At 42.8% G+C, this 27690-nt stretch overlaps 3 protein-coding genes across 3 annotated transcripts; all 3 read left to right on the forward strand.

Moving 5' to 3' along the window:
* Positions 1-565: 565 nt before the first annotated feature.
* LOC306797485 (ly6/PLAUR domain-containing protein 1-like) lies at positions 566-5952 on the forward strand (the record flags this gene model as incomplete). The annotated part of the gene is made up of 3 exons (XM_079296850.1): positions 566-614; positions 3166-3300; positions 5717-5952. 3 exons carry the CDS (start codon positions 566-568, stop codon positions 5950-5952), a joined length of 420 nt encoding a protein of 139 aa, XP_079152976.1.
* A 10886-nt stretch (positions 5953-16838) lies between these two features.
* LOC306797107 (actin-related protein 3) lies at positions 16839-21640 on the forward strand. The gene is made up of 12 exons (XM_079296289.1): positions 16839-17005; positions 17411-17466; positions 18060-18184; positions 18268-18378; positions 18548-18643; positions 18958-19065; positions 19145-19288; positions 19472-19645; positions 19802-19894; positions 20004-20129; positions 20360-20443; positions 20696-21640. The coding sequence occupies exons 1-12, from the start codon at positions 16962-16964 to the stop codon at positions 20789-20791; spliced, it is 1257 nt and encodes a 418-aa protein (XP_079152415.1). The 5' UTR covers positions 16839-16961; the 3' UTR covers positions 20792-21640.
* A 224-nt stretch (positions 21641-21864) lies between these two features.
* On the forward strand, positions 21865-27122 carry LOC306797141 (transmembrane protein 182-like). The gene is made up of 5 exons (XM_079296339.1): positions 21865-22212; positions 22630-22726; positions 22808-22915; positions 22994-23131; positions 26757-27122. Exons 1-5 carry the CDS (start codon positions 22045-22047, stop codon positions 27029-27031), a joined length of 786 nt encoding a protein of 261 aa, XP_079152465.1. The 5' UTR covers positions 21865-22044; the 3' UTR covers positions 27032-27122.
* Positions 27123-27690: the final 568 nt, after the last annotated feature.

The raw sequence follows: 27690 nt of genomic DNA on the forward strand, positions 1-27690 counted from the left end.
CAGGACACTTCTGAAATATTTAAGAATATAACAGTTGATCAAATGTAAAAGAGAGGCTATTGCCACTTCTTAAAGTAGTGAGTCATTAAGTGAACGAGTACAATCCATCCAACGTCTTTGTGAAGATCATTTCAAAGGTCACTGTTGCGCATGAGACACTGAAGTCCTAATTAATATATGTATCACAAAAATCCACATTGAAAGGAGAAGAGGGTCATGTTGATATGAATCACTGAACTTTCTGTCTCCAACACAGGCAAATAATTCAAATGTCACAAAACCAGAAAATGCCAAATATCTGTAATCTATTATCGCCATCTCTCTGTCATGAACGCATGAAGACTACTGCCTGAGATACAAAGCAAACTATGAGCTCCCATCACGTGGTGCGCTTTATGATTTCTGCGCTCTGGATTTGTCTCCAGTTGCGCTGGAGAAGAGACTCTTCACACTTTGCGGAGCTTTTGCTCTCCGGTCTTCCTCCGCGGCGGTTTGTCCTCCACGCCCCCGTTTGAACAAGTTCCTTTGGTCTGATGTTTCCCTTCGGAGCTTCTTTTGGGAGAGAATGCGTCTTCTCGGTTTTGCGACTTTATTTGGAATCCTGCTCAACGCAGGTAGGTGCAAGTTCGGTCATCGTGCGAGGGCGCAGTCTGGAGCGCATGTGTTGAGCAAAAACAAGTGCTTAGATATATTTCCTTCATATCTACCTTCGTGCGCAACAGAGGGTAAACGCTAATATTACAAACATATTGATTATTTACATCTAATGCGTCCATATCCGATTTTCAACCATTTCATATGGAGATATTCTGCTCCTAAATGCCTTTTTGTCGATGCCATTACATTTAGAAAAACGAACTATTGCCTCGTGGTAACTCATTTCCTCACGTGTGTGAAGTCTGTGCGTAAAATAGGACATCCAGATCTGCATAATGCAAACATTCACTTCCTGTCTTTGTATACTTTTTTGGAAACTTCAGGAACATAAATAACGAACAGCAATCAACAATCATGTTGTGTGTTGGTGCTGGTTTTGCGCGCTGAAGGAACAGCGCTGTGCCGGACTCTCCTGTTTTGGCACAGAGGTGGAAAAGATAGAAACTCATATTCAATACAATAACAACCTTAAACCTGTGATTATCAGGCTCTGGTTGTTTATTGTTCTCTGGCTGATGCAGAATGAGAGATTCTCTTCTTGCCTGTAAGCAAAGAATATTAGGGTGCTGCCTTTTTTGTGGCAGTTTGCTCCGTTTTGGAGGAGCTGGCACTCATATCTTTTATTTTAAATTCACAGTATTTTCCCATTGAGATAAAACACCTCTTTCACAAGAGAGACCTGCAGCTAATCGGCTCCAGTTGCCAGAGCTGTACACCTGTCTGATGTCATTATTTTGTTTTCTTGTGCCTGAAGTGATTACAGTTAATGGGATTATGATGAGAAGATATTGGTTTTGCACCTTTTGTATGAAGGTGTAAATGATTTAGTTTCTTTTACATCATCTTCTGTTTTCTGTTGGGGGAAAAAGCTTTTTAGAGATATTTTCTGATGAAACTGATAAGCTGCAGCTCGGCCGCTGGATTTTGCCCTCCAGCGTGACTGATATTCCCCCAAAATAAGCCCCTTGTTTTCACACAATCTCCTCTCAGGTGATGGATGGAGCTTTCAGGCGTTTGCTTGGTTTAAAGTAATTAGGCTGTGGCTGTGATGTTATATGTGGACCTTTATCAGATGCGTTTGATGGCGCTGTCGGAGTTGAGATTAATGTTTGGTGCCATTTCAATAATTACACTACTAACATATATCAGTGGGGACCGCTGGCCTTTGTGGGATATTTTGGAAAGCGAGGGCAGGCGTGTTTACTGGACTTTGAGTTTTTTTTAATTGAATGCATCCGTATGATGCTGATATCTTTTAGAAATACTAATTGAACCTGGCAGGCAACAATCCAGTGTACCAATTAACACTGACTGATGTAATTACTTGCAATAAAGAACTTTTCAAAATGAAAGGCTTCCCCATTACCTCTGATGCAATGAGTTGCCAGTGAGAATATGTCATGCATATTGCAGAGGAGTGTTGCACAGCACACACTATATTGTCTGTACATGACACTTTCTCCATTTCAGGTCCCACCGCTTGATTTCTACAGATGTTTCACCCTTTCGGCGACACTGAATATAACTGAAAGTCAGATTAATGATGAGGTTTCAGGCAATAAGAAAAGCCCATCCAGACAGCTGTAAAAGCAGCACATGGAATTTGCAAAAGCTGCGAGAAACGCTGTATATTTTATTTATGAGAAGATGTGTCAGACACTCACAGTTGTACTACCTCGGGGGATGGGGATCTCTACACTGGCAGACTTGTATTGTAAATGGAGCTTTATCAGCTATAACAATATATGGGTTCAAAGGGAAGTTAAAATAACCTCTCTGTGCTTGTTTCCCATCTTTTACAGCTTTTTCTCACTTCAATGTGTTAATCTATATCCTCTGTGTTGACACTTATGAGACAGCCATGAAAACAGACTGAAGAGCACCAAAGATAACACTTGGCGAACGACTCGCTCTTTGTGAAATCACAAAGCCTTGGCGCTGCCCTTCTGCTGCCGGGCGTAGTATCAAAAGACGGAGAAGATGACATTGCACTCTTGTGGAGCGCCTTTAGTCTTGTTTGGTGTAACACCATCAAAGGCTCTCGCACAAAGCTAAATCTATAAAAGCCCTGCAGCTTAACTAAACATAAAGAAGAAAAGGAATGTAGCCTCGAGATTGGACACACTAAATGTGAAGAATCTGAATATTGTGGACGGATGTTTTTAATGCACTCTGCACAAAAGAAAGGACAACATGGATGAAACAGGGAATAGGTGACATTGAACAGAGGAGAGCAGGTGTGTCGAAGCTTGAGGAATGGGTGAAAATGGGTATTAAACAAACACGTCACAATATGCTGATTTGTGAGCTTTAAAAGAGCTTGTAGGTGGATTTTGTTCCCTTTGTGCTTCTACGGCCATGTTCTAAAATTCTGCAAATTTTATGTGGATTCAATCAACTTTTTTTCTCCTATCTAGAAGAAAGGACTGACTGTTTATCTACAGCATTCAGGTACAAACACTATTATCAGCGATGCCACTCATGCTTGAATATGTTGCTCTCTCTCAGGAGATGCCCTTCAGATCCAATGCTACCAGTGTGAGGAGATGAAGCACAATGACTGCTCCACGCCGGAGTACATCGTCAACTGCACGGTCAATGTACAGGACATGTGCCAGAAGGAGGTGCTGGTCAAACCTGATGGTAAGTGACAGGTTAACCCTGTATGGCTGCTTGGTGCTGGTCCATAGGATTTAGGTATTTTCCATTATTAAAATACTAATTTGGAGGATTGTACATCTCTTGGTTTTCCATATTCCTTCATGGGATCCAGGACAGAGTGGGTTAAGATCGATAGTTGAGGATGTATCAGCCTAAAGTATCCATGTGGAAAAGAAGAGTTCCAGTTTATCTGCAGAGGAAAGGTGACCGTCTGGAAACCGGAGACGGAGCTGAACGCAGCACTAAGAAGCTGTTCGACCTCTGTGGATTACAATTTATTTATTTGCCTTCAGATGAGGGTAAAGCAACATTATTAAGTCGTAAAACACTTGCAATTCCGTTGATGTACATCGGAGGGGGGGTAGGGGGCAAACATAAACTCTGATATCTCAACTGGGACGAGCTGAGTCATAAACAAGGTTGTCTGGAAATCAGCATTTTAAAATAATATCACTGATAAAAAGATTTTTTGCTGCAATGTGACATTTATTAAAAGTCATGCGAGCGCAGCAGATTAGATCAGCTGTGAAGTTTGCACCTGTTGGCATTTTAAAATGACAGAATACTCTTCACCTTCTTCCTCCCGCCAGACACCTTTACATCCTGGTACTTCTGACTCACTGAGCGCAGCAGAAGAGGCTGAGTAGGTCGCAACAAATCCCCAGTGCGTTTCAGTGTCTTAATTAAAATATATATTGGTATCTGTTATTCTGTGCCTTTGCTCAGCTTCAAAGATGGAGAGTTGTATTGATTGATGTGTGGTTGGAAGTCACAGTCTCGCAGACAGCATCAGACAGTGTAACGCATCAGTTTTCCATGATGCATTGTACACCTACACAGAGATATGTGAGGCCCTCCGTTTTTTTGTCACGCTCACTTTTTAAAGACGTCTCTGGCATCATCCCGGCGAACACTGTCTCCCTGGACCACTTTATTCGGCTCATTCGTCAGAGAGGAGAGACTTTCCTTCAGCTGCCCCCGACACAACATTAGATTACTTTTGCACCGTGTTGTAGAAAACAAAATGGTTCAGCCTGTAGGGCGCCAACTCAACCGTTTTGGGACTTTGGAGGGTGGTGTCCTTTTATAGCCTTTCCAAAACCAGAAACACAAGAGCGAAAATATAAGGAATGCTGCTTATCTGCTTTAACTAAAGCTGCCATCATTAGCATGTTGGGCTATCTAGCATACTACATTACAGTATAATCAAAACCAAGTCCAAGGCACATCATTTAATAAGTAGCTTACATTCATTCATGCGGTTGCAAGGTTATGTTATGCAAACAGCCCCGTTCACAACAAGCACATGTACTGAGTAGTATCACCCACTGTGTAGAAACCGCTCTTGGATATGCTAACAAAGGGTAACCTTCGCTGCTCGATTTGGCGATTTGTTCATTTTTATTCGTGTTCCCTGCAGCACACTTCAGCACCACGGACAGCGCCGCGGATTCATCACGACACAGCACAGACAGGCTGCTGATATTTCAGAGCCTGGATTCTAACTGTACCTCAGCCAGATGAAGGATCAATGGGGATGACTTAATATATTCAACGACACAGAACTAACGTCTGCTTAATAAGCTAGCTAGCTAGCTATAGAGTAAAGAAATCAACGGTTTCCTGCTAGAAATGAGAAGCCTGCTTTTGTTTCCCTCACAACTCAAGGACAACGGTATTTGTGCAGCATCCACAACTTCGGCGGGTAAATGTGAGCAGTGTAAGCATTTAACTGATATTCTGAAGCAAGAGAACAGCTTGAGGTTGGGTGTCCTGGCTTCACGGTTAGACATCTTGTAATTGGACGTTTGCAGGTGCAATGGCTGCAACAGTAGCTTTGTGTGACATCATTGAGTAAGAAATTGAACCCACAATCATAATGTTGTCTTGTCCAGTATGGGGAAATTGAATTTGCAGTAAACACAAGATCAATAACACAATAAGAGCGGCACTCAAATGATAACATACCTGGCTGCTAGAACATGTCGTAGACACACATCACAAATGCCGTCAGGATATAGGCTACGGGATGGAGAACCCTCAAGGGAGTCAGTGGCTCTGGAGTGCAATCATAAAAGTTACAGCACGACAGAATATGACTTTTCCGTCTTCATACAAGCATACAAATTGTTGGGACATTTACCACGCTGACAAACATCAGTTAATAAGAGCAGACAGGAAGTCAATAGCTCCATAGCCCTGAAGTGCAAAGAAATGCTGCAGCATTGCAACACACGCTGATATGTTACATCTTTAATCTCAGCAATCTAATTACAGCACGGCGAAATTAATCACTTTTCTATTCAGTCTGTGATTTTAACCTCTCAAAGCTGGATGACTGTTCACTAACAAACTTAAGATCCCTCTGTTTGTTCGTCTGTACGTTGTTTTTGAACAGGAATACATTATCGGAAGTCCTGTGCCTCGTCTGGAGCTTGCCTCATCGCCTCCTCCGGATACCAGCAGTTCTGCACCGGTAGGCTGAACTCAGTCTGCATCTCCTGCTGCAACACCCCGCTCTGCAACGGGCCCAAGAGGAAGCGTCCCGTCCCCTCGGCGGCGACATCCAACCGGCCGCTTCTCCTCTTCCTGACCTTCTTCCTGCCACTGCTGATGCTCCTGTATATGACGTAGACTGAGGAGCACGTCTCCACTGTACAGTTTGTTTCCTTTAGTCCAAAACTGTAGAAAAGAATCCTCACTTTGTTGCTCTTGTTTTCGGGTCATTTAGTCATGGCATGTCATCCTATGAGGTTCAAGTTTTTTGCAGAAGGAGAGGGAGTCAAATCATATCGGGTTGTCCTTCAGCTGAACGTGTTTGCACTTGTGTCTGTAATTTCCCCGCTAACGGTGACCCAAACACAAAGAAGTGCATCGGTCCGGGCCGCAGTTAGAGGACAAGTTTGACCTTTGGGACCTTTATCACTTTCTGGTGGAGCGTTTGATGAGAAGATCACCACTACTGTTACGCCTGTCTGTTAAACGTATGCGGCTACAGTCAGTGACTGGTTAGCTTAGCTTAGCACAAAGACTGAAAGTGGGGGGAAACAGCTAGCCTGGCTCCATCTGAAGGCAACAAAATCACCAATTGACACATTATATCGTTATTTAATCTGCACAAAAATTACGTCTTTGTGCTAATAAGCTATTTTTAAAGGACAGATTTTAATGGACAGATGTGGGAGCATACTAAACATATATTCCAAAATATTCCTTTTAGGGAAATCTATAGCATACACTCATTTATTTAGCATCTTTCCACTGATTCACCTCGGAGCCGGACCTGCGGTCACTGCTGTGATACTCTGCAGCAGCAGATTTGGACGCCGCTCTGGCTTTGTGTCCTCTCAGCGTTGAGAAAACACTGTTAATCTGATCAATGTAACACGGTGACCACTGAGAATGAGACTGCAAGTATATGGAGCGTTCTGAATCATTTATTGCTGTTGTTGCAGGACAAGGACCACGCAGTCTGCAGGCGAGGCCTCGCTCACCTTCTTTGCTTTTTGTGAAGTGAGGAACCTGCTCTGGAGTTATTTTCCGGTGCTGCTAGAAGTTATTGTAGAAAATGGGCTTTTACTTTGTGGGCTTTTGTTGATGTGTGGTTTGAAACAGCACTGTTTGGTTGTATTTCTTGTGAATGCTGTTGCTGCTCAGAATGCACAGGTTTCATGTAATGCAGAAGGCCCTTTGATTCAGGCGGATATGAATTTGGAGGGTTCTGCGGTCTCGCTCTTGCAGCATATTAATAATCATATATGTGCATATTTTCCACTGCCGTACAGTATTGATTGCCATTTTACTTCTTCGAATATGAACGATGCTGAGAGGGATTTGGAAAGACTATTTGTGTTATTGCTTTTTAATACTGCGACAGACAGTTGAGTCTGTCGCACAGGAAGCTGATTAGATGTATTAATTCGACTTTGATATTGCATATATTCCTTTGTGAAATGAGATATTATTAAATTGTCTTAGAGCTGAATTTGGAGATGCCTGTTGCTATGAGTTACACGATTTATATCACATAGTCAGTATAAGAACAAGCTACAAGCACAAATACATTCTCACCAGAGACATGCTGATGTCAGCAATTCTTAAGTTAATATTCCTTAAAACTAAAAAGAATCAGCTTATGATCAAATTATAGCCAGTGCTGCATCTGGACAATGCTGTCGACCAAATACGGCATTTAAAAATCTGCACCAATGAGAATAAATGTGGCTAACTGTGGATCTTATTTCCAAGTTCAGATGATTATTTGGTGAATATAGGTTTATATTTCCATCCAAATTATTCATTTGCTTCATGACGTTTTATTTGGCTGCTACGATTCTGTTTCCTTTTCAATCTGTACAGTATTATATTTACATGTAGGCAACAAATGCAGACGTTCTTCTGTGTTTTAATGTCACACGTGATGATTTGAATGGTCTAAACTTTAGACAAACATGACATCATGACATCAACAAATGCTCTAGAATCTAGAGCATTTGTTGATGTCATGTTTGTTCCGAATGGTGGTCACATGACTACACTTGGTCACATGACTTCTCCAGACTAAAAAACCTGCAAAATAGAATTACAAAAAGGGATAGGCTACAGAAAATATATTGTATTAATAAAAGGTTTGTCTTCCTCTATAATCTTCCTCTACTCAAACTGACAAAGTTTTACTTTTCAAACTTAATTACAACACTGCAGGCCATCGCTCTCTCTCTCTCTCACATACACACACATCAAATTTGCTTCAAAATGAACACTTACAAATCAAAGTTTACTAGATTCTGGGGCAATACATTTGGTCAACACACATCTCTCACTCGTAGCTCTGGTGACTGGAAGTCCCTGTCATACTGGAGAGTATTTATTTGTGAACTTCACAATAGTTGTGCAGAACAAAATAAGTATTGATAAGAAAAGGAAAGTCCTCCTTTTTGTGTCCTACACCCTCCTCAAAGCCGCAAACCGTGACTTGAAACGTCCGCTCATTGTATATATTTGTGGATTATTTTGTCCAGTCTTTATTTTTTAAAGGAAACACTGAATAAATCATCTCATCCATCATTTACTCTCGTCATTTATTGTTGTTTATAAAAAATTACCATTTCAAAAAATTGTTACAGGCTAATTGAAATCTAACTCTGCTCTAATAAAAGTAATTGTTTTATACATACAGTATATGTATGCAAAATTGTTAATTGTGATGCACCAGCTGGTATTTTGCTGGTGATTGAAATCAGGACAGTTTAAAGTATGGTCCTGGATGTGTTGACAGCATTGACGTTAACTTAAGGAAGGAAATTAAGAAGCTGGTAGTGCAAAATTGAGTTTTCATGTGATTTGATAGTCATGGTATTGTGAAGGACTTCTTTGGGAACAAAGAGATTCATTTTTTATTAATAATAGCAGAAGAAATATCTAAGTTGTAAAAGTAATAATAAAGATAGAACAGATTGATAAAACTAAATAAAGTATCACGGAATATTTGTACAAAAGTACAAAATATGAAGACTTGTAAACGCTGTAGCTGTTTGAGTTAGGGCGACATAAAGCGTAATGGTACTTTAAGATCACTTTCAAAAGCCGCACTTAAACATAACTCAGGATAATCAAATACTGCCAACTGAGAGCAGATAAAGGCTGAAGGAGCCTTTTCTCTTAACTTTATAGTTTGCATAGAGTTTGCATGTGAAGTCTTCCATCATTTAAATCCTGCAATATTTCATATTTGACCTCTTAAAAATTACAAAATTTGCGCAATGTTAATTCTTTAATCGAAAATATTTTCATAACACAAATGCAAATGTGATTTTGTACATTCAAGCACATGAACATGATAAATCATTTGTAAAATGTGACACTTTTAATGAGCGCAACAGCAAGAAAGCACATGACAAAATGAACAGTAATAATATTAAATATAATAGCACACAAAGTTATTTTGGCAGCAGTTTCAAATTTCCTTTTGTTAGACTGCTGAAGTCATGAAGGATGCCCACCTTCACGTGTGACCAGCAGATCACCACAGAGCGTATACAGTGAATAGTGAAATACACAATACACCTTTGACTTCATCCTTGAAGTTTTTGTTTTTATTAGTTCGTCCATCAACTTCTGACGAGACGACTATCGCCGAGCACGCAGTCCCACAGCCGACCTCTGCACCACAACTGCACACAAGACAGGGTTGAGTGTGTGTGTGTGAGTGTGTGTGTGCGTGTGTGTGTGTTATTGATACCAGCATATGTGTTTGCATGGCTCCTGCTTGGTGAATACAGGGCAAGTGCACAAATGTGGGTCACCCAAGCACACCTAAACAACACGAACAAACGTGGAGTAAGGATACAAAACCTGGTTTTAATGACCTGAGAAGAGAGCAGGAGTTTTGTTTTGAAACAAAATTTTGAACTGAGCAATGTTGGTTTTTAAAAAGCTGACTTTTCAAAATGAAACGGATTAATTTTCTTTCTTCAGGTCAAACGCGCCATAGAGCGTTTGAAAGACTAAATTAAATTGAAATAAAGCAAAATATCTGATAAAAAAAGTAAACAACACTAACTAACAGTTCTTTGCACTACAGGCGCAATTTGATCAGTGGTCAAAAGGTTCTGAAAAGTACCAATTCCAATTATTAGGTACTGCAAAATTTGAAAGATTTAGGAAAAATAATCCATGGTTTTCTCTGACAAATGTTTTTTTCACATTATGTAAGATTCTGTACTTGTTTTCACATCCACTGCAACACATTTCAGGGATAAGTTTTATATAACCTAGTCATATGAATGCAAAATAAATGGCAGTGTTGATGAATATGAATATGTCATGAATATGATGAATATGTCAATGTATAATGTTTGAACCGCTCTTAGTCTGGGCTCTCCCCTGAGACCTGTTTGCCTTGGGAGACCCTACCAGGGTCCCCGGACAACATATAGCTCCCAGGATCACTGAGCCACGCAAACTCCTCCACCACGTTAAGGTGGCGATTCACGGAGGAGTATCAGTGTGTGCCTATGTGTGTGTCTGTGTGTGTGTGTGTGTGTGTGTGTGCGGGGGGGAGGGGGGGGGGGATAGGGTAGAAGTATGTGTGTGTGTGTGTGTGTGTAGATAGGGTAGAAGTGTGTGTGTGTGTGTGTGTGTGTGTCTTCTCCCTCTCTTTCTCCTCTTTCCTGTCCTTCTTCAGGATCTTTTCGACCACTTTCCTGGCCTTCTTCTCCTCCTTCTTAAACTGTGCCTTCCCCTTGTCAGTTTGCAAATCACATCACGTGATTCAGCTCAGCCAATCAAATATGGCTATTCTGACAAGTTTCCTGACTCGAGTGAGATGTACACACACCGGGGGAGAGACGAGGAAAGAGAAGGAAGAGCAGGAGAATAATGCTTGAGTCAGAGAAGTTATTTCACATAACGTTCTCCAAAAAGAGAAAAGTGGTCAAAGAGACCAGAGTCTTGAACCAAGAATGAACAGACTCTTATAGGTTCATTCTTCACACGGACAGTTTATAACCAGTGTGTCTCCAGTACGTCGCATATGTTTAGAGACAGTGACGATTAATAAAAGCGGTAAATGAAGCGACACTACCAGACAAAGCACAACTCAAGTTGAGCAAATGTTGCCACTCACATAAATATACAAAATAAAACTAAGGCCGGGTAGGTTAGGGTAGAAGTGGGGATAGGTTAGAAGTGGGGATGAGTGAGGAGAAGAGAAAGGATGTTGCTTCTCTTTTCTACTTCCTCTCCTCTCTCTTCTCCATCAATTTCTTTTCTTTCTTTTGCCTTTTCACTTCCTCCTTTTCTCTTTCCTCATTGTCCTTCTTCTCCTTCTTCTGTCTTTTCAATTCCTCCTTTTCTCTCTTCTTGTTCTCTTCCATCTCTTTCTTCTCCCTCTTCTCCTCCTCCTTCCTCTCCTTCTTCAGCGTATTTTCCGCCTCCTTCCTCTCCTCCTTCAGCGTATTTTCCGCCTCCTTCCTGGCCTTCTTCTCCTCCTTCTTAATCTGCGCCTTCTCCTTGTCAGTTTGTTGGGCGAGCACTTGAAGCCTGAGGTTATCTACCTGGAGGTCAGCGTTTTCTCTCTGGAAGCTCTCCTCCTTTGCAGCAAGTTCGCTTCTCATCCGATCTTCCAGAGCCGTGAGTTTTATTTTCCACTCCGCCTCGCTCCGGATGAGCTCGCTGTCTTTCTGAGTAGCGTAGCTCTCCAGGTCCAGGATGGTCTGCTTCAGCTCCTTCTGCTCCTTTTCAAACTGCTCCTTCTCCTTGTCAGTTTGTTTGGTGAGCTCTCGAAGGCTGATGTTATGTTCCTGGAGCGTTTTAGCGTAGCTCTCCAGGTCCAGGATGGTCTGCTTCAGCAAGTTCTGTTCCTCAGTTTCGAATTTTGCCTCCGTGGCCATCATCTCGTTGTTCTCTTTCAAGGACTTTACAACCTGGTTGAACTCGGCATTCTCGTTCTGCTTTTCAAGCAGTCTTTGAGTAAGAGAAAGGATAATTTCGTCCTTCTTCTTCTCTGTGACCACCTTTTCTTTTTTTCTAAGCTCTAGCTCTGACTTGAAAGCATCGATTATTTGCTTTTTCTCACGGTTCCAAATGTGCTCTTCTGAGGCCATCCGCTTCTTCATGGCAAGAATTTCTGATTTCTTAACCCTGATTATTTCCAGTTTCTCATTGTCCCAAGTGAGCTCTTTGCTGGCCATCTGCTTCTTCATGTCAACAATTTCTGCTGCCTGCCTTTCACAGAGAACCCTGATTCTTTTCTGTTCCTCACGGTCCAAAATGAGCTCTTTGGCGGCCATTTTCTCCTTCAAGGCAACACTTGTTGATGCCTGCTCGTTGTCTGTCTTTTGAAAGTCCATTTTGGCTGTTCTCAAGTCCTGTATTTTTTCACAATGGTAATGCGCTATTGTTGCTTGAGTGCTACTTTGAGTATGTCTCTCTGATGGATGTCAAATGATAACTAAGTAGAATAAGGTTCTAGAATGACACTGACTGCATTGACATTCTAGAGCCTTCGATGATGTCATGTTTAGTGATGTCACGGAATTCTTTAACCGCCTTTGATGATCAAAGGCGGTTAAAGAATTCCGTGACATCACTAAACATGACATCATCGAAGTGTCATCCTAGAACCTTATTCTAGAACAGGGGTGTCAAACATCCGGCCCGCGGGCCGCATCCGGCCCGCCACGTCATTTTATGTGGCCCGCGAATCCGCCAGCAAAAAAAAAATTAAAAAAAATAAATTATTTTTATTATTATTTTTTTTTTTACAAAAATTAAAAGTTAGATGTGAAAATAAAAATATCCCCATGGTCGAAATTATGAGATAGAAAGTCGAAGTGATGAGATAGCATGTTGTCTGTGTGCCGACATTAAAACGATCACAACAGGTGGACAGGAGATGCAACAACCCATAAAGAGGATTTACAACAAGTGATCGTGTCTTTCTCAACATGCGTACTTCTCTGCACTTGTAAACTCGTGGACTTGTGAAACGTCATCAGTCTCAGCCCAAGTACTGTTCCAATTCAAAGTTCACATCGAGCGGAGATGTTTGAGTATAAAAAAACTTTGAGTTGAGCCATTCGCGCCGCCGGTCTCACCGGGGGCTATTTGTGTTCATTCGCACTGGACGCGTCGGAGAGGGGGCGGGGCTTATCGCCCTGAAAGCCGTTCAACTGTCCGCCATTAACCATGGAAAAAATAACCTCTATTTCTGCTTAGTACGTGTTGTGGAAGTCACAGATATCCCGGGAAACTAAACTAAATATGTTAGGAGTGGTTACATTTACAACCGGCCCTTTGAGGGCGACCGTGATGCTGATGTGGCCCCAGAGTGAAAATGAGTTTGACACCCCTGGTCTAAAGCCAAGAAAGATTGTTTCAGACAGAGATGCAGCAGCCGAGAAATGTTCACGGCGGTTTGGTTGGACTGGTCTTCTGTGAAGAGTAACGCTGTATTCTGCTGATATGTGACGTAAATAAATGTTGCTGAAAAACGGACCTGTCGAGTGTTTAGATGGCATGATTTCAGTCAGCAGCAATAGCCCCATACATCATGTCTGACTGTTATTAGATCGAGTCTCAGGAGGTCATTTAGTTCTGGTTATAAGTTGTTGGTTTCCAGGGGAACTGCCCCATTTAAACCATGTAAACATTGATTTATTACATATGTCTTTGTAAGCTTTCCTGCAGACAAATATCACATTTCTGCAACATCTTCTGCTGACTTGCTGTGAAAAGACTTGAGGTTATCCTTCACCGGAATGAATGAGTAGAAGGTTTCCCATTGAACTGTTTGCATAATTCGTACCAAATCAGGTCCTTTCAATGAACCAAGCTATAATAGTTCCTTTTTTGGAAATGAAAGGACGCAATGGGAGCTGTAAACTCTACAATATAGTCCCGATAAAGCAGTGCCCTGTTGATTCAGTGAACTATTGCAACGTTAACATCATTTCCTTCATGATTAAACAAAGAAAAAGCAACAAAAGGAAGAAGTTGTAGCATTTTCACTGCATCATCCTTCACATGCAGCCTTTTCAAGCCTTACAGCTCGACGTTAGGATACACCACGGATATAATGCATCACTTTTGAGGGTGTTGGAGGGAGAGGGTGACTTTATTTGACTCTCTGGGAAATGAAATGCAGCACTGCTGGTGGGCCCTGGAAGGTTCTCTGTATCTTCAACCTTCACACAGCCAGGCTGAGGACACCGTGGAACCAGCGCTTTATTAAATTCGCTACATTTCAGTACTTAATGACTCATCTATTGATTATTGTGTGCACTGTGCACCCTCTGTGCTTTCCAAATGAGCATGCACGTACGAGAGTCTTGGAACACATTTTCTTACTGTGCATGCTGACTACCTGTTTGCATTTTCAATTACTAAAACACCGTGATCTCCAGGCTGCACTGAAACTGATAAAAGCCTCATGTGAAGCAGAAGATTAAGGTTTTGTCAGAATGAGCACTGAATACAGATCAGACATAATCCACTCTGTATTACATCCCTCTTACAACGGCTGCTGGCGTCTTGCAGAGGATTCCAGTCAAATGCAGGTAATTCTGCAAAGATGAGATGTGAGAGATGTGCAGAGGCCTCAGTGTTGTGATGTTGAACTATTCAAGATCTGTCTGTTATCTGCTAAATTGAAACTAGAATTATTCCTCACTTCTTTAGAGAGCGACAGAACCGACACGGGCGACTTTACTGTTTTTAAACGGCCGAGTTAAAACTGAGTTGTGTCAATTATAGTTTCAACTTTAAGGTCGATCAGCAGCAAAGCATCCTGCAGTGTGACGGCGCCCGTGTGACAGAGCATCATTACGACTGAACACAGAGGAGGAGGAGGAAGGAGTCAGGACTGACGATCACTGCCGACTGCAGATCTCCCAGGATTAAGAAGCAGCAAAAACAGGAGATTATTAAAAATAATAAGGCCCACCTCTGCCTTCTCTGCTCTAATGACGTGTGTGCAACTACAGCCACATTAGGGCTCTGGCAGTGGAAATACTTCAGTTGACGAGGGACCTAAACTCGTCTACTTTGTTTACTGTGTAGGCCAAGTGTGTTGGAAATAAGGGGGGAATGATCTATTCTGGTGTGGGCGGTTACAGAGCGCTGGACTAACACATCAAAAACCTCCAGAGATTATATTACCCTCAGTTCAGCTGTGTATAGATATACTGTGCATTCTAGTGATTGAACCACAGCTAGCACATCTATATCCACCTAATCTCAATTATTTCCATTAGATGTATTCATAATCAGGCATATTTTGCTCATGATTTGAATGGCTGAATTAAAATGTAATTATATTCAATGAGAAGTTCCATGAAACATATTGCATTGGATGTGAATAAGCCTGAGGAAAGCCTCCTCCTAAATCTGATGACTGAGCAGTCAACCTGACACAAGAAGCGACTTCACTGGACTTTAACTTTAGTGCAGTGACACAAATCTCACAAAGTTACAGCGGTGCAAAGGGGAAATGAATCAGCGGCCGTGGGAACGTGAACAAGCATCATAGTGTTAAGAACATTGCACCTCTGCAAGAAACAGCGAAGCGAAAGAGAACTGGTTGTAATGGATGCGGTGAGGATGACTGAGCTGAGGTGGGCGATCGGCTTGATGCAGTTTGTGAGAGTAAGTGGCTCTGTGGTCTCTGTTGTTTTATAGAAACGAGAGCACTGGTGCCCTCTAGTATTCAAACAGTGACACGAAGGGATGGAACATGTGCAGAAACTGGCAGCTGATTAAAACGTGATGGAGAAAGAGACATTTTACAGTCACTGTGTTAAAATGGTTTCTGAAACTTTAAATTACCTGTTTTTCTCTTGCTTTATGTCTCAATTTCATATCTAACGTTTTCATATTCCTCCCAGTGAAGCACTTTGTTATAAAGAAAGTGCATTCCTTCAGTGACGCATCAATTGGTCTGGATAAGACCAATCGTGTTTACAATCATAAAATGATGGAATTGCTCATTTCAAGGGGAAAGAGAGGATGAAAGACACCACTTGTGTTCTGTACAATTTGTCTCAGTGATGCAAAAGTACAGTCCTTCTTCGATGGCGGGCTCCAGGCGGATATTCTGCTCCAGCTCTGATGATGCTGAAACTAATTGTTTCTCCGACAGTTCTTGATGGAGAGTTTCCATCAAGTGGCCTGGCTCCACAGCGAGCACTGTTTCTATCAGGAGCCGCAGAGCCGAGGGCCGTGGTGAAGGGACTCTTGTGTGAGTGATGAGTCCGTCTGAAGACAAAGGGTCAATGTTCCCCGGCCCTGGGATTGCTCTTAATGTGGTAGGGTGCTCTGAAGCCAGAATCCAGCCCTAAAGCTCCTTCCTGCTCGTACATCGTCTTTATCAGTGGCCCTCCGTGCACTCATGCTGGACCCTTTTGTCTGGCCTTTGATGGGACCTAAATCACTGATATTATCTGATGGAGTCAGCAGGGCGAGATGAGGTTGGTTACTATTTTTTCTTCAATGGAAAATCACAGTAAAAAGACAGAAAAAAAGAACAGACCTGCTTGCAACATTGCTTTTAACATTGTAAACTTAACTTTATTCATGTTATCGTGTCATGCAATAGCATGAGTATGTATGTATATTTTAAGCATTGCAATACTTATATTACGTATTTATTTCTCTTATCTGATTATTTTATGCTTAATATTTCTTATGTTAGCATGTAGTTTTAGCACATCTTTAAAAGTATGCCATCCTGCATTTGATTGCACAGAATAAATACAACTTTTCAGTCTGTGTTCCTGAAAAAACAAGAACACATGATAAATGTAGGACATGCTAAAAAAATGTCCAGCCCCTATTTCACAAATATATATTTTCTCATACGTCATATTTTTTACATTTAATCTGAAAAAACCCCCTGCAAAAAACATTTAAATCAACATTTGGCTGCACCATCAGTCTCCGTCCACTAGGGGTCAGTGTTGTACCTTTGAAGCTGCTGACTCTGCACTAGAAGAAATTTCACCAAACCCGGAAGTGTTAGTGAGTCTCGGCCGTGTCTGCTATTCATTCAGGCTGCTGCGATTGAAATCAGTTACTCTTAAAGATATCCGTTCATATCGGGCGCCTGATATATTTGCTTGTCGATAGATTAAAGGAGAGCAAGCATGGCTGGTCGGCTACCGGCTTGTGTTGTTGACTGTGGCACGGGGTAAGTGACAACAATACAAGGCTAGTTAGCGTTAGCCTGGCTGTCAAACTTCCAGCTAACGCCCCGTCTAGCTGATTAGCCTGAAAGATGCCAACGATACTTAGCCACATCTGTTTGCTTGTTTATTCTTATGTCGTCTTTAAAAGCAGACTCAACGCTGCATATTAGCACGCTAAGGTGACCGACTGCTTTGTTTTGTGTGCTTTATTTCTCAATGCTGTTTTATTGTTGCAATTAGCTGCTGCTAGCTAACGAGGCTAATGTTACTTCCTGGACAATCCTCACAGCAGCATGAATATTATCCAGATTATTTTGGATGTTACTCAATTACGTACCTGTCTATAGTTTCTTCATCCATAAGGATGCAACTGCAACTCAACCGTTATTCTGTTTTTTCCCTTGTAGGTACACAAAGCTTGGTTATGCAGGAAATACAGAACCACAGTTCATCATACCTTCATGTAAGTGAATGGAAAAAATGCCCCAAACACCAATTTGGTTTTAATTTAAGCTTTAATTAAGTTTTATCTGGAGTTTAACTTAATTTACATGAATGTGTAATACAACTATTCAAATGTTTCCATACAGTTAGTCAATGAAATCATATTTAGATATTATTTTATGTTGTTAACCATATGTTTATATTTCTAAATTCAGTAACAAAGTAATTGTTGAAAGAGGAATCTACCTTTATGATCTGCAACAAGATGGCAGTTTCAGGTCGACTTCCTTTTTTACAGTCCCGTGAGACAGAAACCAGGAAGACAACGTGCCATTTAAACACTATTATTGAGAAAATCACGGCTACGTTCAGCTATGTCGCCTTTACGATACATACAATAATGTTTCATGGTTTCCCTGAAGAGGAGGAAAGCTTTGTTTTGTTATTGTAATTATGAGTAATTTCCAAGTTGTGTATTGTGACTTTGACTGTAAATACTCACTTGGACACAATATACTGTATATCAGTCCACAGCTGGAAATAGTCCTAGTTATTCCTGCTACAAACCACTGTGCCAAGCTGTTTTATCACGTAGTGTCTTCTCATCTCCAGGTATCGCAATCAAAGAATCAGCCAAGGTGGGAGACCAGGCCCAGCGCCGGATGATGAAGGGTGTTGATGACCTGGATTTCTTCATCGGGGATGAAGCCATAGACAAACCATCGTATGCAACAAAGGTAAACAGGAACCTTTCACAGAGAAGTGCTTCCTGTGAAGCACTTTGATTTGAGATGCTGAGAGTTTCCTTCTTGATTTCCAGTGGCCCATCCGTCACGGGATAGTGGAGGACTGGGACCTGATGGAGAGATTTATGGAGCAGATCATCTTCAAGTATCTGCGGGCAGAACCTGAAGACCATTACTTTCTTTTGGTAAGACCAGATCTGTGTCCATTGTTAAGAGTTACAGCCTCGTATGCAGATCAGGATTTGAAGAAATGTGTCTAATTTCCTGCAATTTCAAAACAGGAAATAAGTTGTTTTTTTTACATCAATTGAATTTAGTTGCATTTAATGACTTCCTGCGTGTGTCTCTCTCCAGACAGAGCCTCCTCTCAACACACCAGAAAACCGGGAGTACACCGCAGAGATCATGTTTGAGTCGTTCAATGTGCCGGGTCTCTACATTGCTGTTCAGGTACGTTTCCAAGACATTCCGGCACCTGAAATTCACACCAGCCAACCAGTCTTTATTTCCTCTAAAGTCTTCCAGACAAACGCAAGGAGAAAAGCCTTGTAGGGCATGTTTGGAACCAGACTTGTAAGCTGGAAATATCTCTTATACTCTGAAAGTAATGTGGTTCAATGGGGAAATGATCATTCTCACTTCTTCTTTCTAAGTTTACCGGTCAGTTTTTAAGTGTTTCACTCTGTAAATCCTGCACAGTGTTGTCATTCCGTATTTGTGATGGTTGTTTTTGGTGACGTAGTTTGTTGTGTGTTGTGCTCCAGGCTGTCCTGGCGCTGGCTGCCTCCTGGACATCCAGACAGGTGGGCGAGCGGACGCTGACGGGCACCGTGATCGACAGCGGAGACGGAGTCACTCACGTCATCCCGGTGGTGAGTGCCGCTTCTTCAGCGTTGCCTTTTTGCTGCTCCTGCGTTCTCAGTCCTAAAGTGGTGCGCGTGTGCGTTGCAGGCTGAAGGCTACGTCATCGGTAGCTGCATTAAGCACATCCCCATCGCTGGTCGAGACATCACCTACTTCACCCAACAGCTGCTGAGGGAGCGAGAGGTGGGGATACCTCCGGAGCAGTCCCTGGAGACGGCTAAAGCTGTCAAGGTGAGTGGTCTTTAGAAACATATAATATTCAACAAACCTGACAGGATGTGGTGGCTGTTACGCTCAGCCTGACCACTAGAGGTCAGCAGCACTCACTGCAACTTTGAAATAGAAAGATGTTTTATGATACATTTGGCTTTGTTGTCTTGCTAAAAGTCTCTCTGCATTGTTTTCCTCTTTAAGGAGCGGTACAGCTACGTCTGCCCCGACCTGGTGAAGGAGTTCAGCAAGTACGACACAGACGGCTCCAAGTGGATCAAACAGTACACGGGCATCAACTCCATCTCCAAGAAGGAGTTCACCATCGATGTTGGCTACGAGCGCTTCCTGGGGCCTGAGATCTTCTTCCACCCTGAGGTGAGTAGTTATAGACATAGAGCTGCTGCTGCTGCTGCTGGATGATTTAGCCTAAAAACGACAGCGTGTCACAGTGAAAAATGTCATTTTTATTCTCTTGATTGAACACTGTCACCAGATTTTTGAGTGACCTGTTTGCTCTTTGGTCTCGTCCAGTTTGCCAACCCGGACTTCACCCAGCCCATCTCAGAGGTGGTGGACGAAGTCATCCAGAACTGCCCCATCGACGTCAGGCGTCCGCTCTACAAGGTAGAGGAACACGGGCCGCTGTAACCGTTAGTGTGTGTGTGTGTGTGTGTGTGTGTGTGTGTGTGTGTGTCTGCTTGTACTCAACGTGCACCGCCTCTTTGTGTCTCAGAACATCGTGCTCTCCGGAGGCTCCACCATGTTCAGGGACTTTGGCAGACGCATGCAGAGGGACCTCAAGAGGACCGTGGACGCACGGCTGAAAATGAGCGAAGAGCTGAGCGGCGGCAAGTTAAAGGTGAGGATGAAGAGGATGAAGATTAGTGAATTACAAAGTGTGTCAATGTGTTTCACCCTCTTGTAAACACGGTTAGTATCTAGTCTCTAAATGTAGAGCATAGCTGGTCTGTACCAAAACAAAAAGGCACTTGAATGATCCAGAATCGACTTCTCTTCTTCATGAAGGTTGACAGGAAGTGGTGTTCATTGTCTCGGTATTGACGGCGTTATGCTCTTTTCTTTTTGCAGCCGAAGCCCATCGACGTGCAAGTCATCACTCACCACATGCAGAGGTACGCCGTCTGGTTCGGAGGATCAATGCTGGCGTCTACTGTGAGTATCGGAACACACAACCCTCCCTCCTGCAGCTTAATGTACATCTGTGACATCCAGAAATCATTGGAAATAGAATCGAGTGAATGTTCCTTTGATGAGAGTTTTCACTTCAAAAAATAAACAGCAAGAAGCTAAAGTTTTTCCTAATGCACCAGACTCTGGTAAACAGTTTTTTGTTGACTTAACGCAGCACACACACGCGCGCTGTCTTTATCTATGACTCTAACGGGATCGTTTATGTTCCGGCAGCCGGAGTTTTACCAAGTGTGCCACACCAAGAAAGACTACGAGGAGATCGGGCCGAGCATCTGCCGCCACAACCCCGTGTTCGGAGTCATGTCTTAGGCGTCGGAGCGTTCAGCGGAGGCCGAGGAAAACGGGAAGGAGCGCCGCAAGACCTCACATGCTGTGGAAGTCCCATGAGCCTTTGCACGGATGCTCCGACACGCCTGTTCGTTGGGATAAAGCGACAGTGGACCAAACAAACTGCCAAAATAGCGGCAATGTCCTCGCAAATTTGAGGAAAGAGGTGACTCAGCCCAAAGGATCCTCAAATAAAACGTTTCCTGCAAGTAGGTTAATAATAGGTGATAAATCTTTCATTTCTGGGTGCCTCGTGTATGTACTTATAATATCCTCACAGGGTTGTAATATGTAATTAATCAACATGAGTCTCTGTGTATATGGGTTGGGTTCTTGCTCTGTGTTATATGCTGTTTGAAGAGGCAGGACATGCGTTATCAGTGAATAAAACACCTTTTTGATCATCAAACGGGTGAAAAACCAGAAAATCAATCAATCAATCTGACCGTTCCTGATATTCTCCTTGTTTTGTCTCTTTTCTTTGAACATGTCCCTCAGTACCTGGAAGGAGTATTTATTTGAATTTGGATGATTAAAAGCAGTCGGGCATTTAAAACGTATCGATCTGTTCAAATAGTTGCCGCCAGGTTCCACTGAAGTCTTCTTCTCTCTCAGCAGCGTGACCGATGCTCACGGCTTCCCTTTGAGCGGTTTTATCTGTATTAATCATCTCTTGACCCACCTGTCTTGACAAAGAAGTGGTATTAATATATGAACTTGCAGTTTAAGTGACTGTTGTTGGACCATCACTGTTGCCTGATCTCAGTTCTACTGGAAGCCTTGTACTGTATTTCAATGCTGGCATTCCAATAAATGCCAAGGAGATATTTCTACAGTTGTGCTTTGTGTTCTTCAAGCTGTTCTGTTCAGAACTACGTGGTTCTCTTTGGGCTGCATCTATTCTCATCGTAACACAGCTATATGTGTGTGAGGGAAACCCCCCCACTGTAACTGTATCCCGTCACACTGACCAACTCGTGATGCAAGAGTCTATTTCCATCCAGCCCCTTCATGTCAGCGTGGGGGGGGCTGCGTCCAGAGGCCTGTTTGTCGTGGTGCTCACTGGTTTCTGGCAGCAGAAGCGCAATGGACGGATGGATTTAGCAGCCGTTCAGTGAAAGAGTTTATTCTGTGAACTTCAACATGAAATGCTGTAGAAAGCAAAGCCGGAGTGAGAAATGGCAAAAGAAAAGAGCCGGTTCATAAAACGGGGAAAGAGCGCAACGGACTGAGACATGTCTCCTGCCGAGAGGCTGAAGCTGCTCCTCTTCCTCGCCTCGTTCTTTGGAGCATCAGGGTTCCTGCTCACACTTGTGTCCTGCGGCACTGAGTACTGGCTGCTGGCTGCGGAGTCCTGCAGCTCTGCAGGAAGAGTCCCGAGAGAGGGGAAGAGCGGCACCGAGGTATTTCAACTGAACACCTCCAGTTCACTTGTGTAGATCCTTTCATGAGTGAAACATGCATCACACCAACTAAAGCAATCAGGCGATGAAGTGTAGAACAGCAGTAGAGTGAAAGGTTGATATGCTTATTACATGCATGGTGTTATTTCCTATGTAGCATAACAAACAGTTCTCCTCATCACATAGAGAAGCTGACAGACTGCACCCACTGGTCTTGTCAGTCAAACACTCCATTCACAGACCACTGGCGGACACACGATCTGCATCAGACTGGACTCGGACACCTGATGAGTCTGGCGTCATTCAAATGCTGTAGTTGAGTGACTCCAGACTGAACTACAGTGACGTAATCTTCATATCTATCACCAAAGAGACTGTCAGAGAGAAGAGGTCATGTTTGGCGTTGTGATCCTCCAGGATGCAGACGGTGTGAGGGTCTTCCATGAGGGCCTGTTCTGGCGGTGCTCTTTCATGGCTGTCTCAGATCAACACTCGATGTGGGACCTTTGGATCTGTAAGAACCTGAGACTAACACGATGCATTCATGAATACAAATTTGCCAAACAGCAGCATCACAACGGCGTCTTTCTTTCAGCTAGTCAGCCAGCATCAGAGGTCTGCCGAGCCGCCTTCCTCTTCCCCTTTCCTGCCAGTGGGCCTCACGGTTCCCCCACAGAGCCGTATGAACATCACTCTGCCATTGGTCTGTATTATTTTCATGAATTTATGTATTTTTCACGTTATGGTCTCCCATCATTGACAAGGCCTCATATTCTCTCAGTTTTCAGGACCTTCTGGAGCATCTTCCTCGTCACAGGCGTGGCGGCGGTCCTCATTGGTGGATTTGTTGTCATCTGTGCCGGCCCGCTGACCAATCACAGACTCTATGAAGTGGGGGGGGCCCTTCTGCTTTGTGGCGGTAAGGACAAAAAAGTGATGTTCTGGCCTTAACACAAACAGATCTCACTCACATTATCCTCACAAAGCTTTTAGAACAAGACATGCTAACACCAGCAGTTTAAAGGACTTCTCTTCGAGGCTCGGCAGGTTCTCAGTCTGACGGTCTGCTGTCGGGCTGAAGCCCTCGTTAGGGGTCATCGCCTACAGCTGAGGAGTCAGTTCACTCCAGCACAGGTGTGTGAGAGGCTTCATGCTTCATGTTCAGGAAATATCAAAACTGTCTTTTTCAACGACAATATAACATAATGGATATAATGAAAGTTTAAGATGACAAATGACCTGTTATGGGAACATTTAGTGCCATTGCGTGACAGCAGCAGACGTGGGGCGGCATCGCAATAAAAAACACTCACAATGAGTTAATCGTTAGGAATCTCCATTATCGGGATAACAGTGAACTTATACTTATGAGCGACGTAAAGACATCTTTTTTGTCTTAATCCTTTATCTATGCAGGGGGCCTAATGATTTATTACCTTATTTAGTTTTTTCAGTAAAATGGATCAAAACCGATGTGTCCTACCAGTGAATGCCATAAACATATATAACATAACGATTCCAGTATTTTTAAGAGTTTTCAGCATATTTTGATGATTATCAGGAAAATATCGTGAACGCAAATATTTTGGCCGGAATAATGGAGACATGAAATTTTCATATCGTCCCTTCGCTTAAAGAGGAAAGAGGTGTATTATTTGATTCATGTACTTGTATGAGTGGCCATGACAGTCATAACGACAGTCATAAAGACAGTCATAAAGACAGTCATAAAGACAGTCATAACGACAGTCATAACGACAGTCATAAAGACAGTCATAACGACAGTCATAACGACAGTCATAACGCCAGTCATAACGACAGTCATAACGACAGTCATAACGCCAGTCATAACGACAGTCATAACGACAGTCATAACGACAGTCATAACGACAGTCATAAAGACAGTCATAACGACAGTCATAACGACAGTCATAACGACAGTCATAAAGACAGTCATAACGGCAGTCATAACGACAGTCATAACGACAGTCATAACGACAGTCATAAAGACAGTCATAAAGACAGTCATAACGACAGTCATAACGGCAGTCATAACGACAGTCATAACGACAGTCATAACGACAGTCATAAAGGCAGTCATAACGACAGTCATAACGACAGTCATAACGGCAGTCATAACGGCAGTCATAACGGCAGTCATAACGGCAGTCATAAAGACAGTCATAACGACAGTCATAACGACAGTCATAACGGCAGTCATAACGGCAGTCATAACGGCAGTCATAACGACAGTCATAACGACAGTCATAAAGACAGTCATAACGGCAGTCATAACGGCAGTCATAACGGCAGTCATAACGACAGTCATAAAGACAGTCATAACGACAGTCATAACGACAGTCATAACGACAGTCATCAAGACAGTCATAACGGCAGTCATAACGGCAGTCATAACGGCAGTCATAACGACAGTCATAACGGCAGTCATAACGGCAGTCATAACGACAGTCATAACGACAGTCATAACGGCAGTCATAACGGCAGTCATAACGGCAGTCATAACGGCAGTCATAACGACAGTCATAACGACAGTCATAACGGCAGTCATAACGGCAGTCATAACGGCAGTCATAACGACAGTCATAAAGACAGTCATAACGACAGTCATAACGACAGTCATAACGGCAGTCATAACGGCAGTCATAACGGCAGTCATAACGACAGTCATAACGACAGTCATAAAGACAGTCATAACGGCAGTCATAACGACAGTCATAACGACAGTCATCAAGACAGTCATCAAGACAGTCATAACGGCAGTCATAACGGCAGTCATAACGGCAGTCATAACGACAGTCATAACGACAGTCATAAAGACAGTCATAACGGCAGTCATAACGGCAGTCATAACGGCAGTCATAACGACAGTCATAAAGACAGTCATAACGACAGTCATAACGACAGTCATAACGACAGTCATCAAGACAGTCATAACGGCAGTCATAACGGCAGTCATAACGGCAGTCATAACGACAGTCATAACGGCAGTCATAACGGCAGTCATAACGACAGTCATAACGACAGTCATCAAGACAGTCATAACGGCAGTCATAACGGCAGTCATAACGGCAGTCATAACGACAGTCATAACGACAGTCATAACGACAGTCATAACGACAGTCATAACGACAGTCATAAAGACAGTCATAACGACAGTCATAACGACAGTCATAACGACAGTCATAACGGCAGTCATAAAGACAGTCATAACGACAGTCATAACGGCAGTCATAACGGCAGTCATAACGACAGTCATAAAGACAGTCATAACGACAGTCATAACGACAGTCATAACGACAGTCATAACGGCAAACTGAAGAATATCTTCTGCACACGTGCAGGAAAGCAGCTGCTGGTCAGTGCACCTCATGTTCTTGCTCTTCATGTGTCTTGGTTGAAGAAAATCAATAGGTCAGAGAAGAGATGTGACCTGAAGACGTTGCCAGCGTTTGTGGTCACTTGTGTGCAGTCCACAAATATTACAATAAGTTATGCGTGTACAATGGAAACGAGGAGTCCAACTCTGGAACACTTGCCTCAGGGCTCTGTGAATCATCTTCCAGCCAAGAGTTCACATTTCTATCTGACTCTCTTAACCCAAAAATATTTGTTTACGCTGCATGAAATATCCAAACTCAAGTTCATACTCTGTTTTATCACAGATTCAGATTCACTCTGCATCTTTTTCTGCACATTTACCTAAAATCCACCTCATTTGGGATCTTTTTGAATTGTGGGATCTTCACGAGAGTTAAAAAACACGTTGTGTTGCATTGCACAATGTTTTGCTGCGTGTCAATGGTGTAAGATATTACAAACACAAACACAAGATATGTTTTTATTTCAGAGAAGAGCAAGGGACGTCTTAAATGAACAAATATGGGTTATGCCGTTAAAAGTTAATTGGGAATCCATGTTTTTTTTTATGTTTTCCCATCTAATTATGTTGCTTTTTTCAAACATATATATTTTTCAAATATTTTCCACATCTGGTTCAACATGAATAAAAACAGGAAAGGTTACTCTTCAATGTGAAAAGAAAGCGCCGTGTTGATTGGGCCTGATTGCTGGTGGCTGGTGCTCGTTAGGTCACATTGTCTACAGCTGGACAGAGCTTTTAAAAAGCCTCAGTTTGACTGAGCGCGTGAGGAGGAGACACCATCAGTCTCGCTCTATCGGCTGTCCGGCTGTGTGTTTTGCCCCCTTTCTCTTTAAGAGGTTCAAAAGTTTGGCTTCATTGGAGTTTCAGACAAAGTTTGTTTTAGTGTCTTTGTGGATGCTGTTGGTGTAAAGTCCTTTCTCCCCTGAGCTGTTCTTCCACTCATCTCAGATGTCTTTCTTGATGTTCTCACAGAGAGAACATTTGTGAGTCAACATATTATATTGTGTAAGGGATATTACAGAATAAGCCCTGGAGTCTTTTTATTTACACCAAATGACTCCAGGGTCAAGTGTCGTATATGCTCCCATGCAGGGCTGAACCCTGAAGAAGACTTAAACCTTTAAAACTCTGTGCCTGTCAGGTGTGAGTCTGCTGGCAGTGCTGGTGATGTATCTGATGTGGGTCCATGTCCTGGACACTCTGGAGCAGTTTGCCCTCCGTCACAGAGTCTCCACTTGCCCCTCGTTCCACCTCAGCGTCCAGCACGGCCCCTCCTTCCTGCTGGCTCCGGTCGCTGTCTTCTCCTCTCTGCTGGCCGGGCTGCTCTTCCTGCTGGTCGGCCGCAGCGTTCGGGCCATACAGCTCCATAAAAGAGACCGAATTCCTGAACTTCCAGCATCTGACGCTTCTCTGTGAAAATATTGTAATGTGCAACTGTCTTGCTGACATAAAGCACAGAAACTCTGAAGTACAGAAACTCTCTCCCGCTCTCTCTCTTTTGTGAATAAGAATGTTGATATTTAAGGCACAAAGAGCCGGTAGACAGAATGATTGACAGGTGGCCACTCAAGTCTTCCATCAGTGGGGATAATTGGAATCCTTAATTTGAAGTTGGACTTTTTCTAAATGATTATTCTAGTCTATTAAACAGATCCAAATGTGATTAATACTCCAAAACTCTCACTCTGCTTTTATTATAATTGATAAATCAATTTTGACAAAAGTGGTGGGCAGAGGCCTGCCCGGTGTACGCTGCAGGATGGAGTAGATTGAGTGTGACCAAGCCTGCCCGTCATCAGGACATCAGGTTGAAGCTGTGAAATCTTGGGTCAGAGAGGGATGGAGATAATAATAAATGAGACTGTCATAATTCATCAAGTGACGGAAGAGACGCCTCGCACGGCCGCCACTAGAGGACAGCGTTGTCTCAGGGTAACGTTGTGCAGCCTCATTAAATCATTCCAATGTCCAACAACATTACCGCAGAACGCAAAGTTGGTGCGTTCGTGTCACATAAAGCCTGCAGAGGATAGAACCGGCAGAGGAATCTGTAAGCGATAATTAAATCATCCAAC

This window comes from Melanostigma gelatinosum, assembly GCF_949748355.1.
Source record: "Melanostigma gelatinosum genome assembly, chromosome: 24".
In the NCBI taxonomy this organism is placed as follows: Eukaryota; Metazoa; Chordata; class Actinopteri; order Perciformes; family Zoarcidae; genus Melanostigma; species Melanostigma gelatinosum.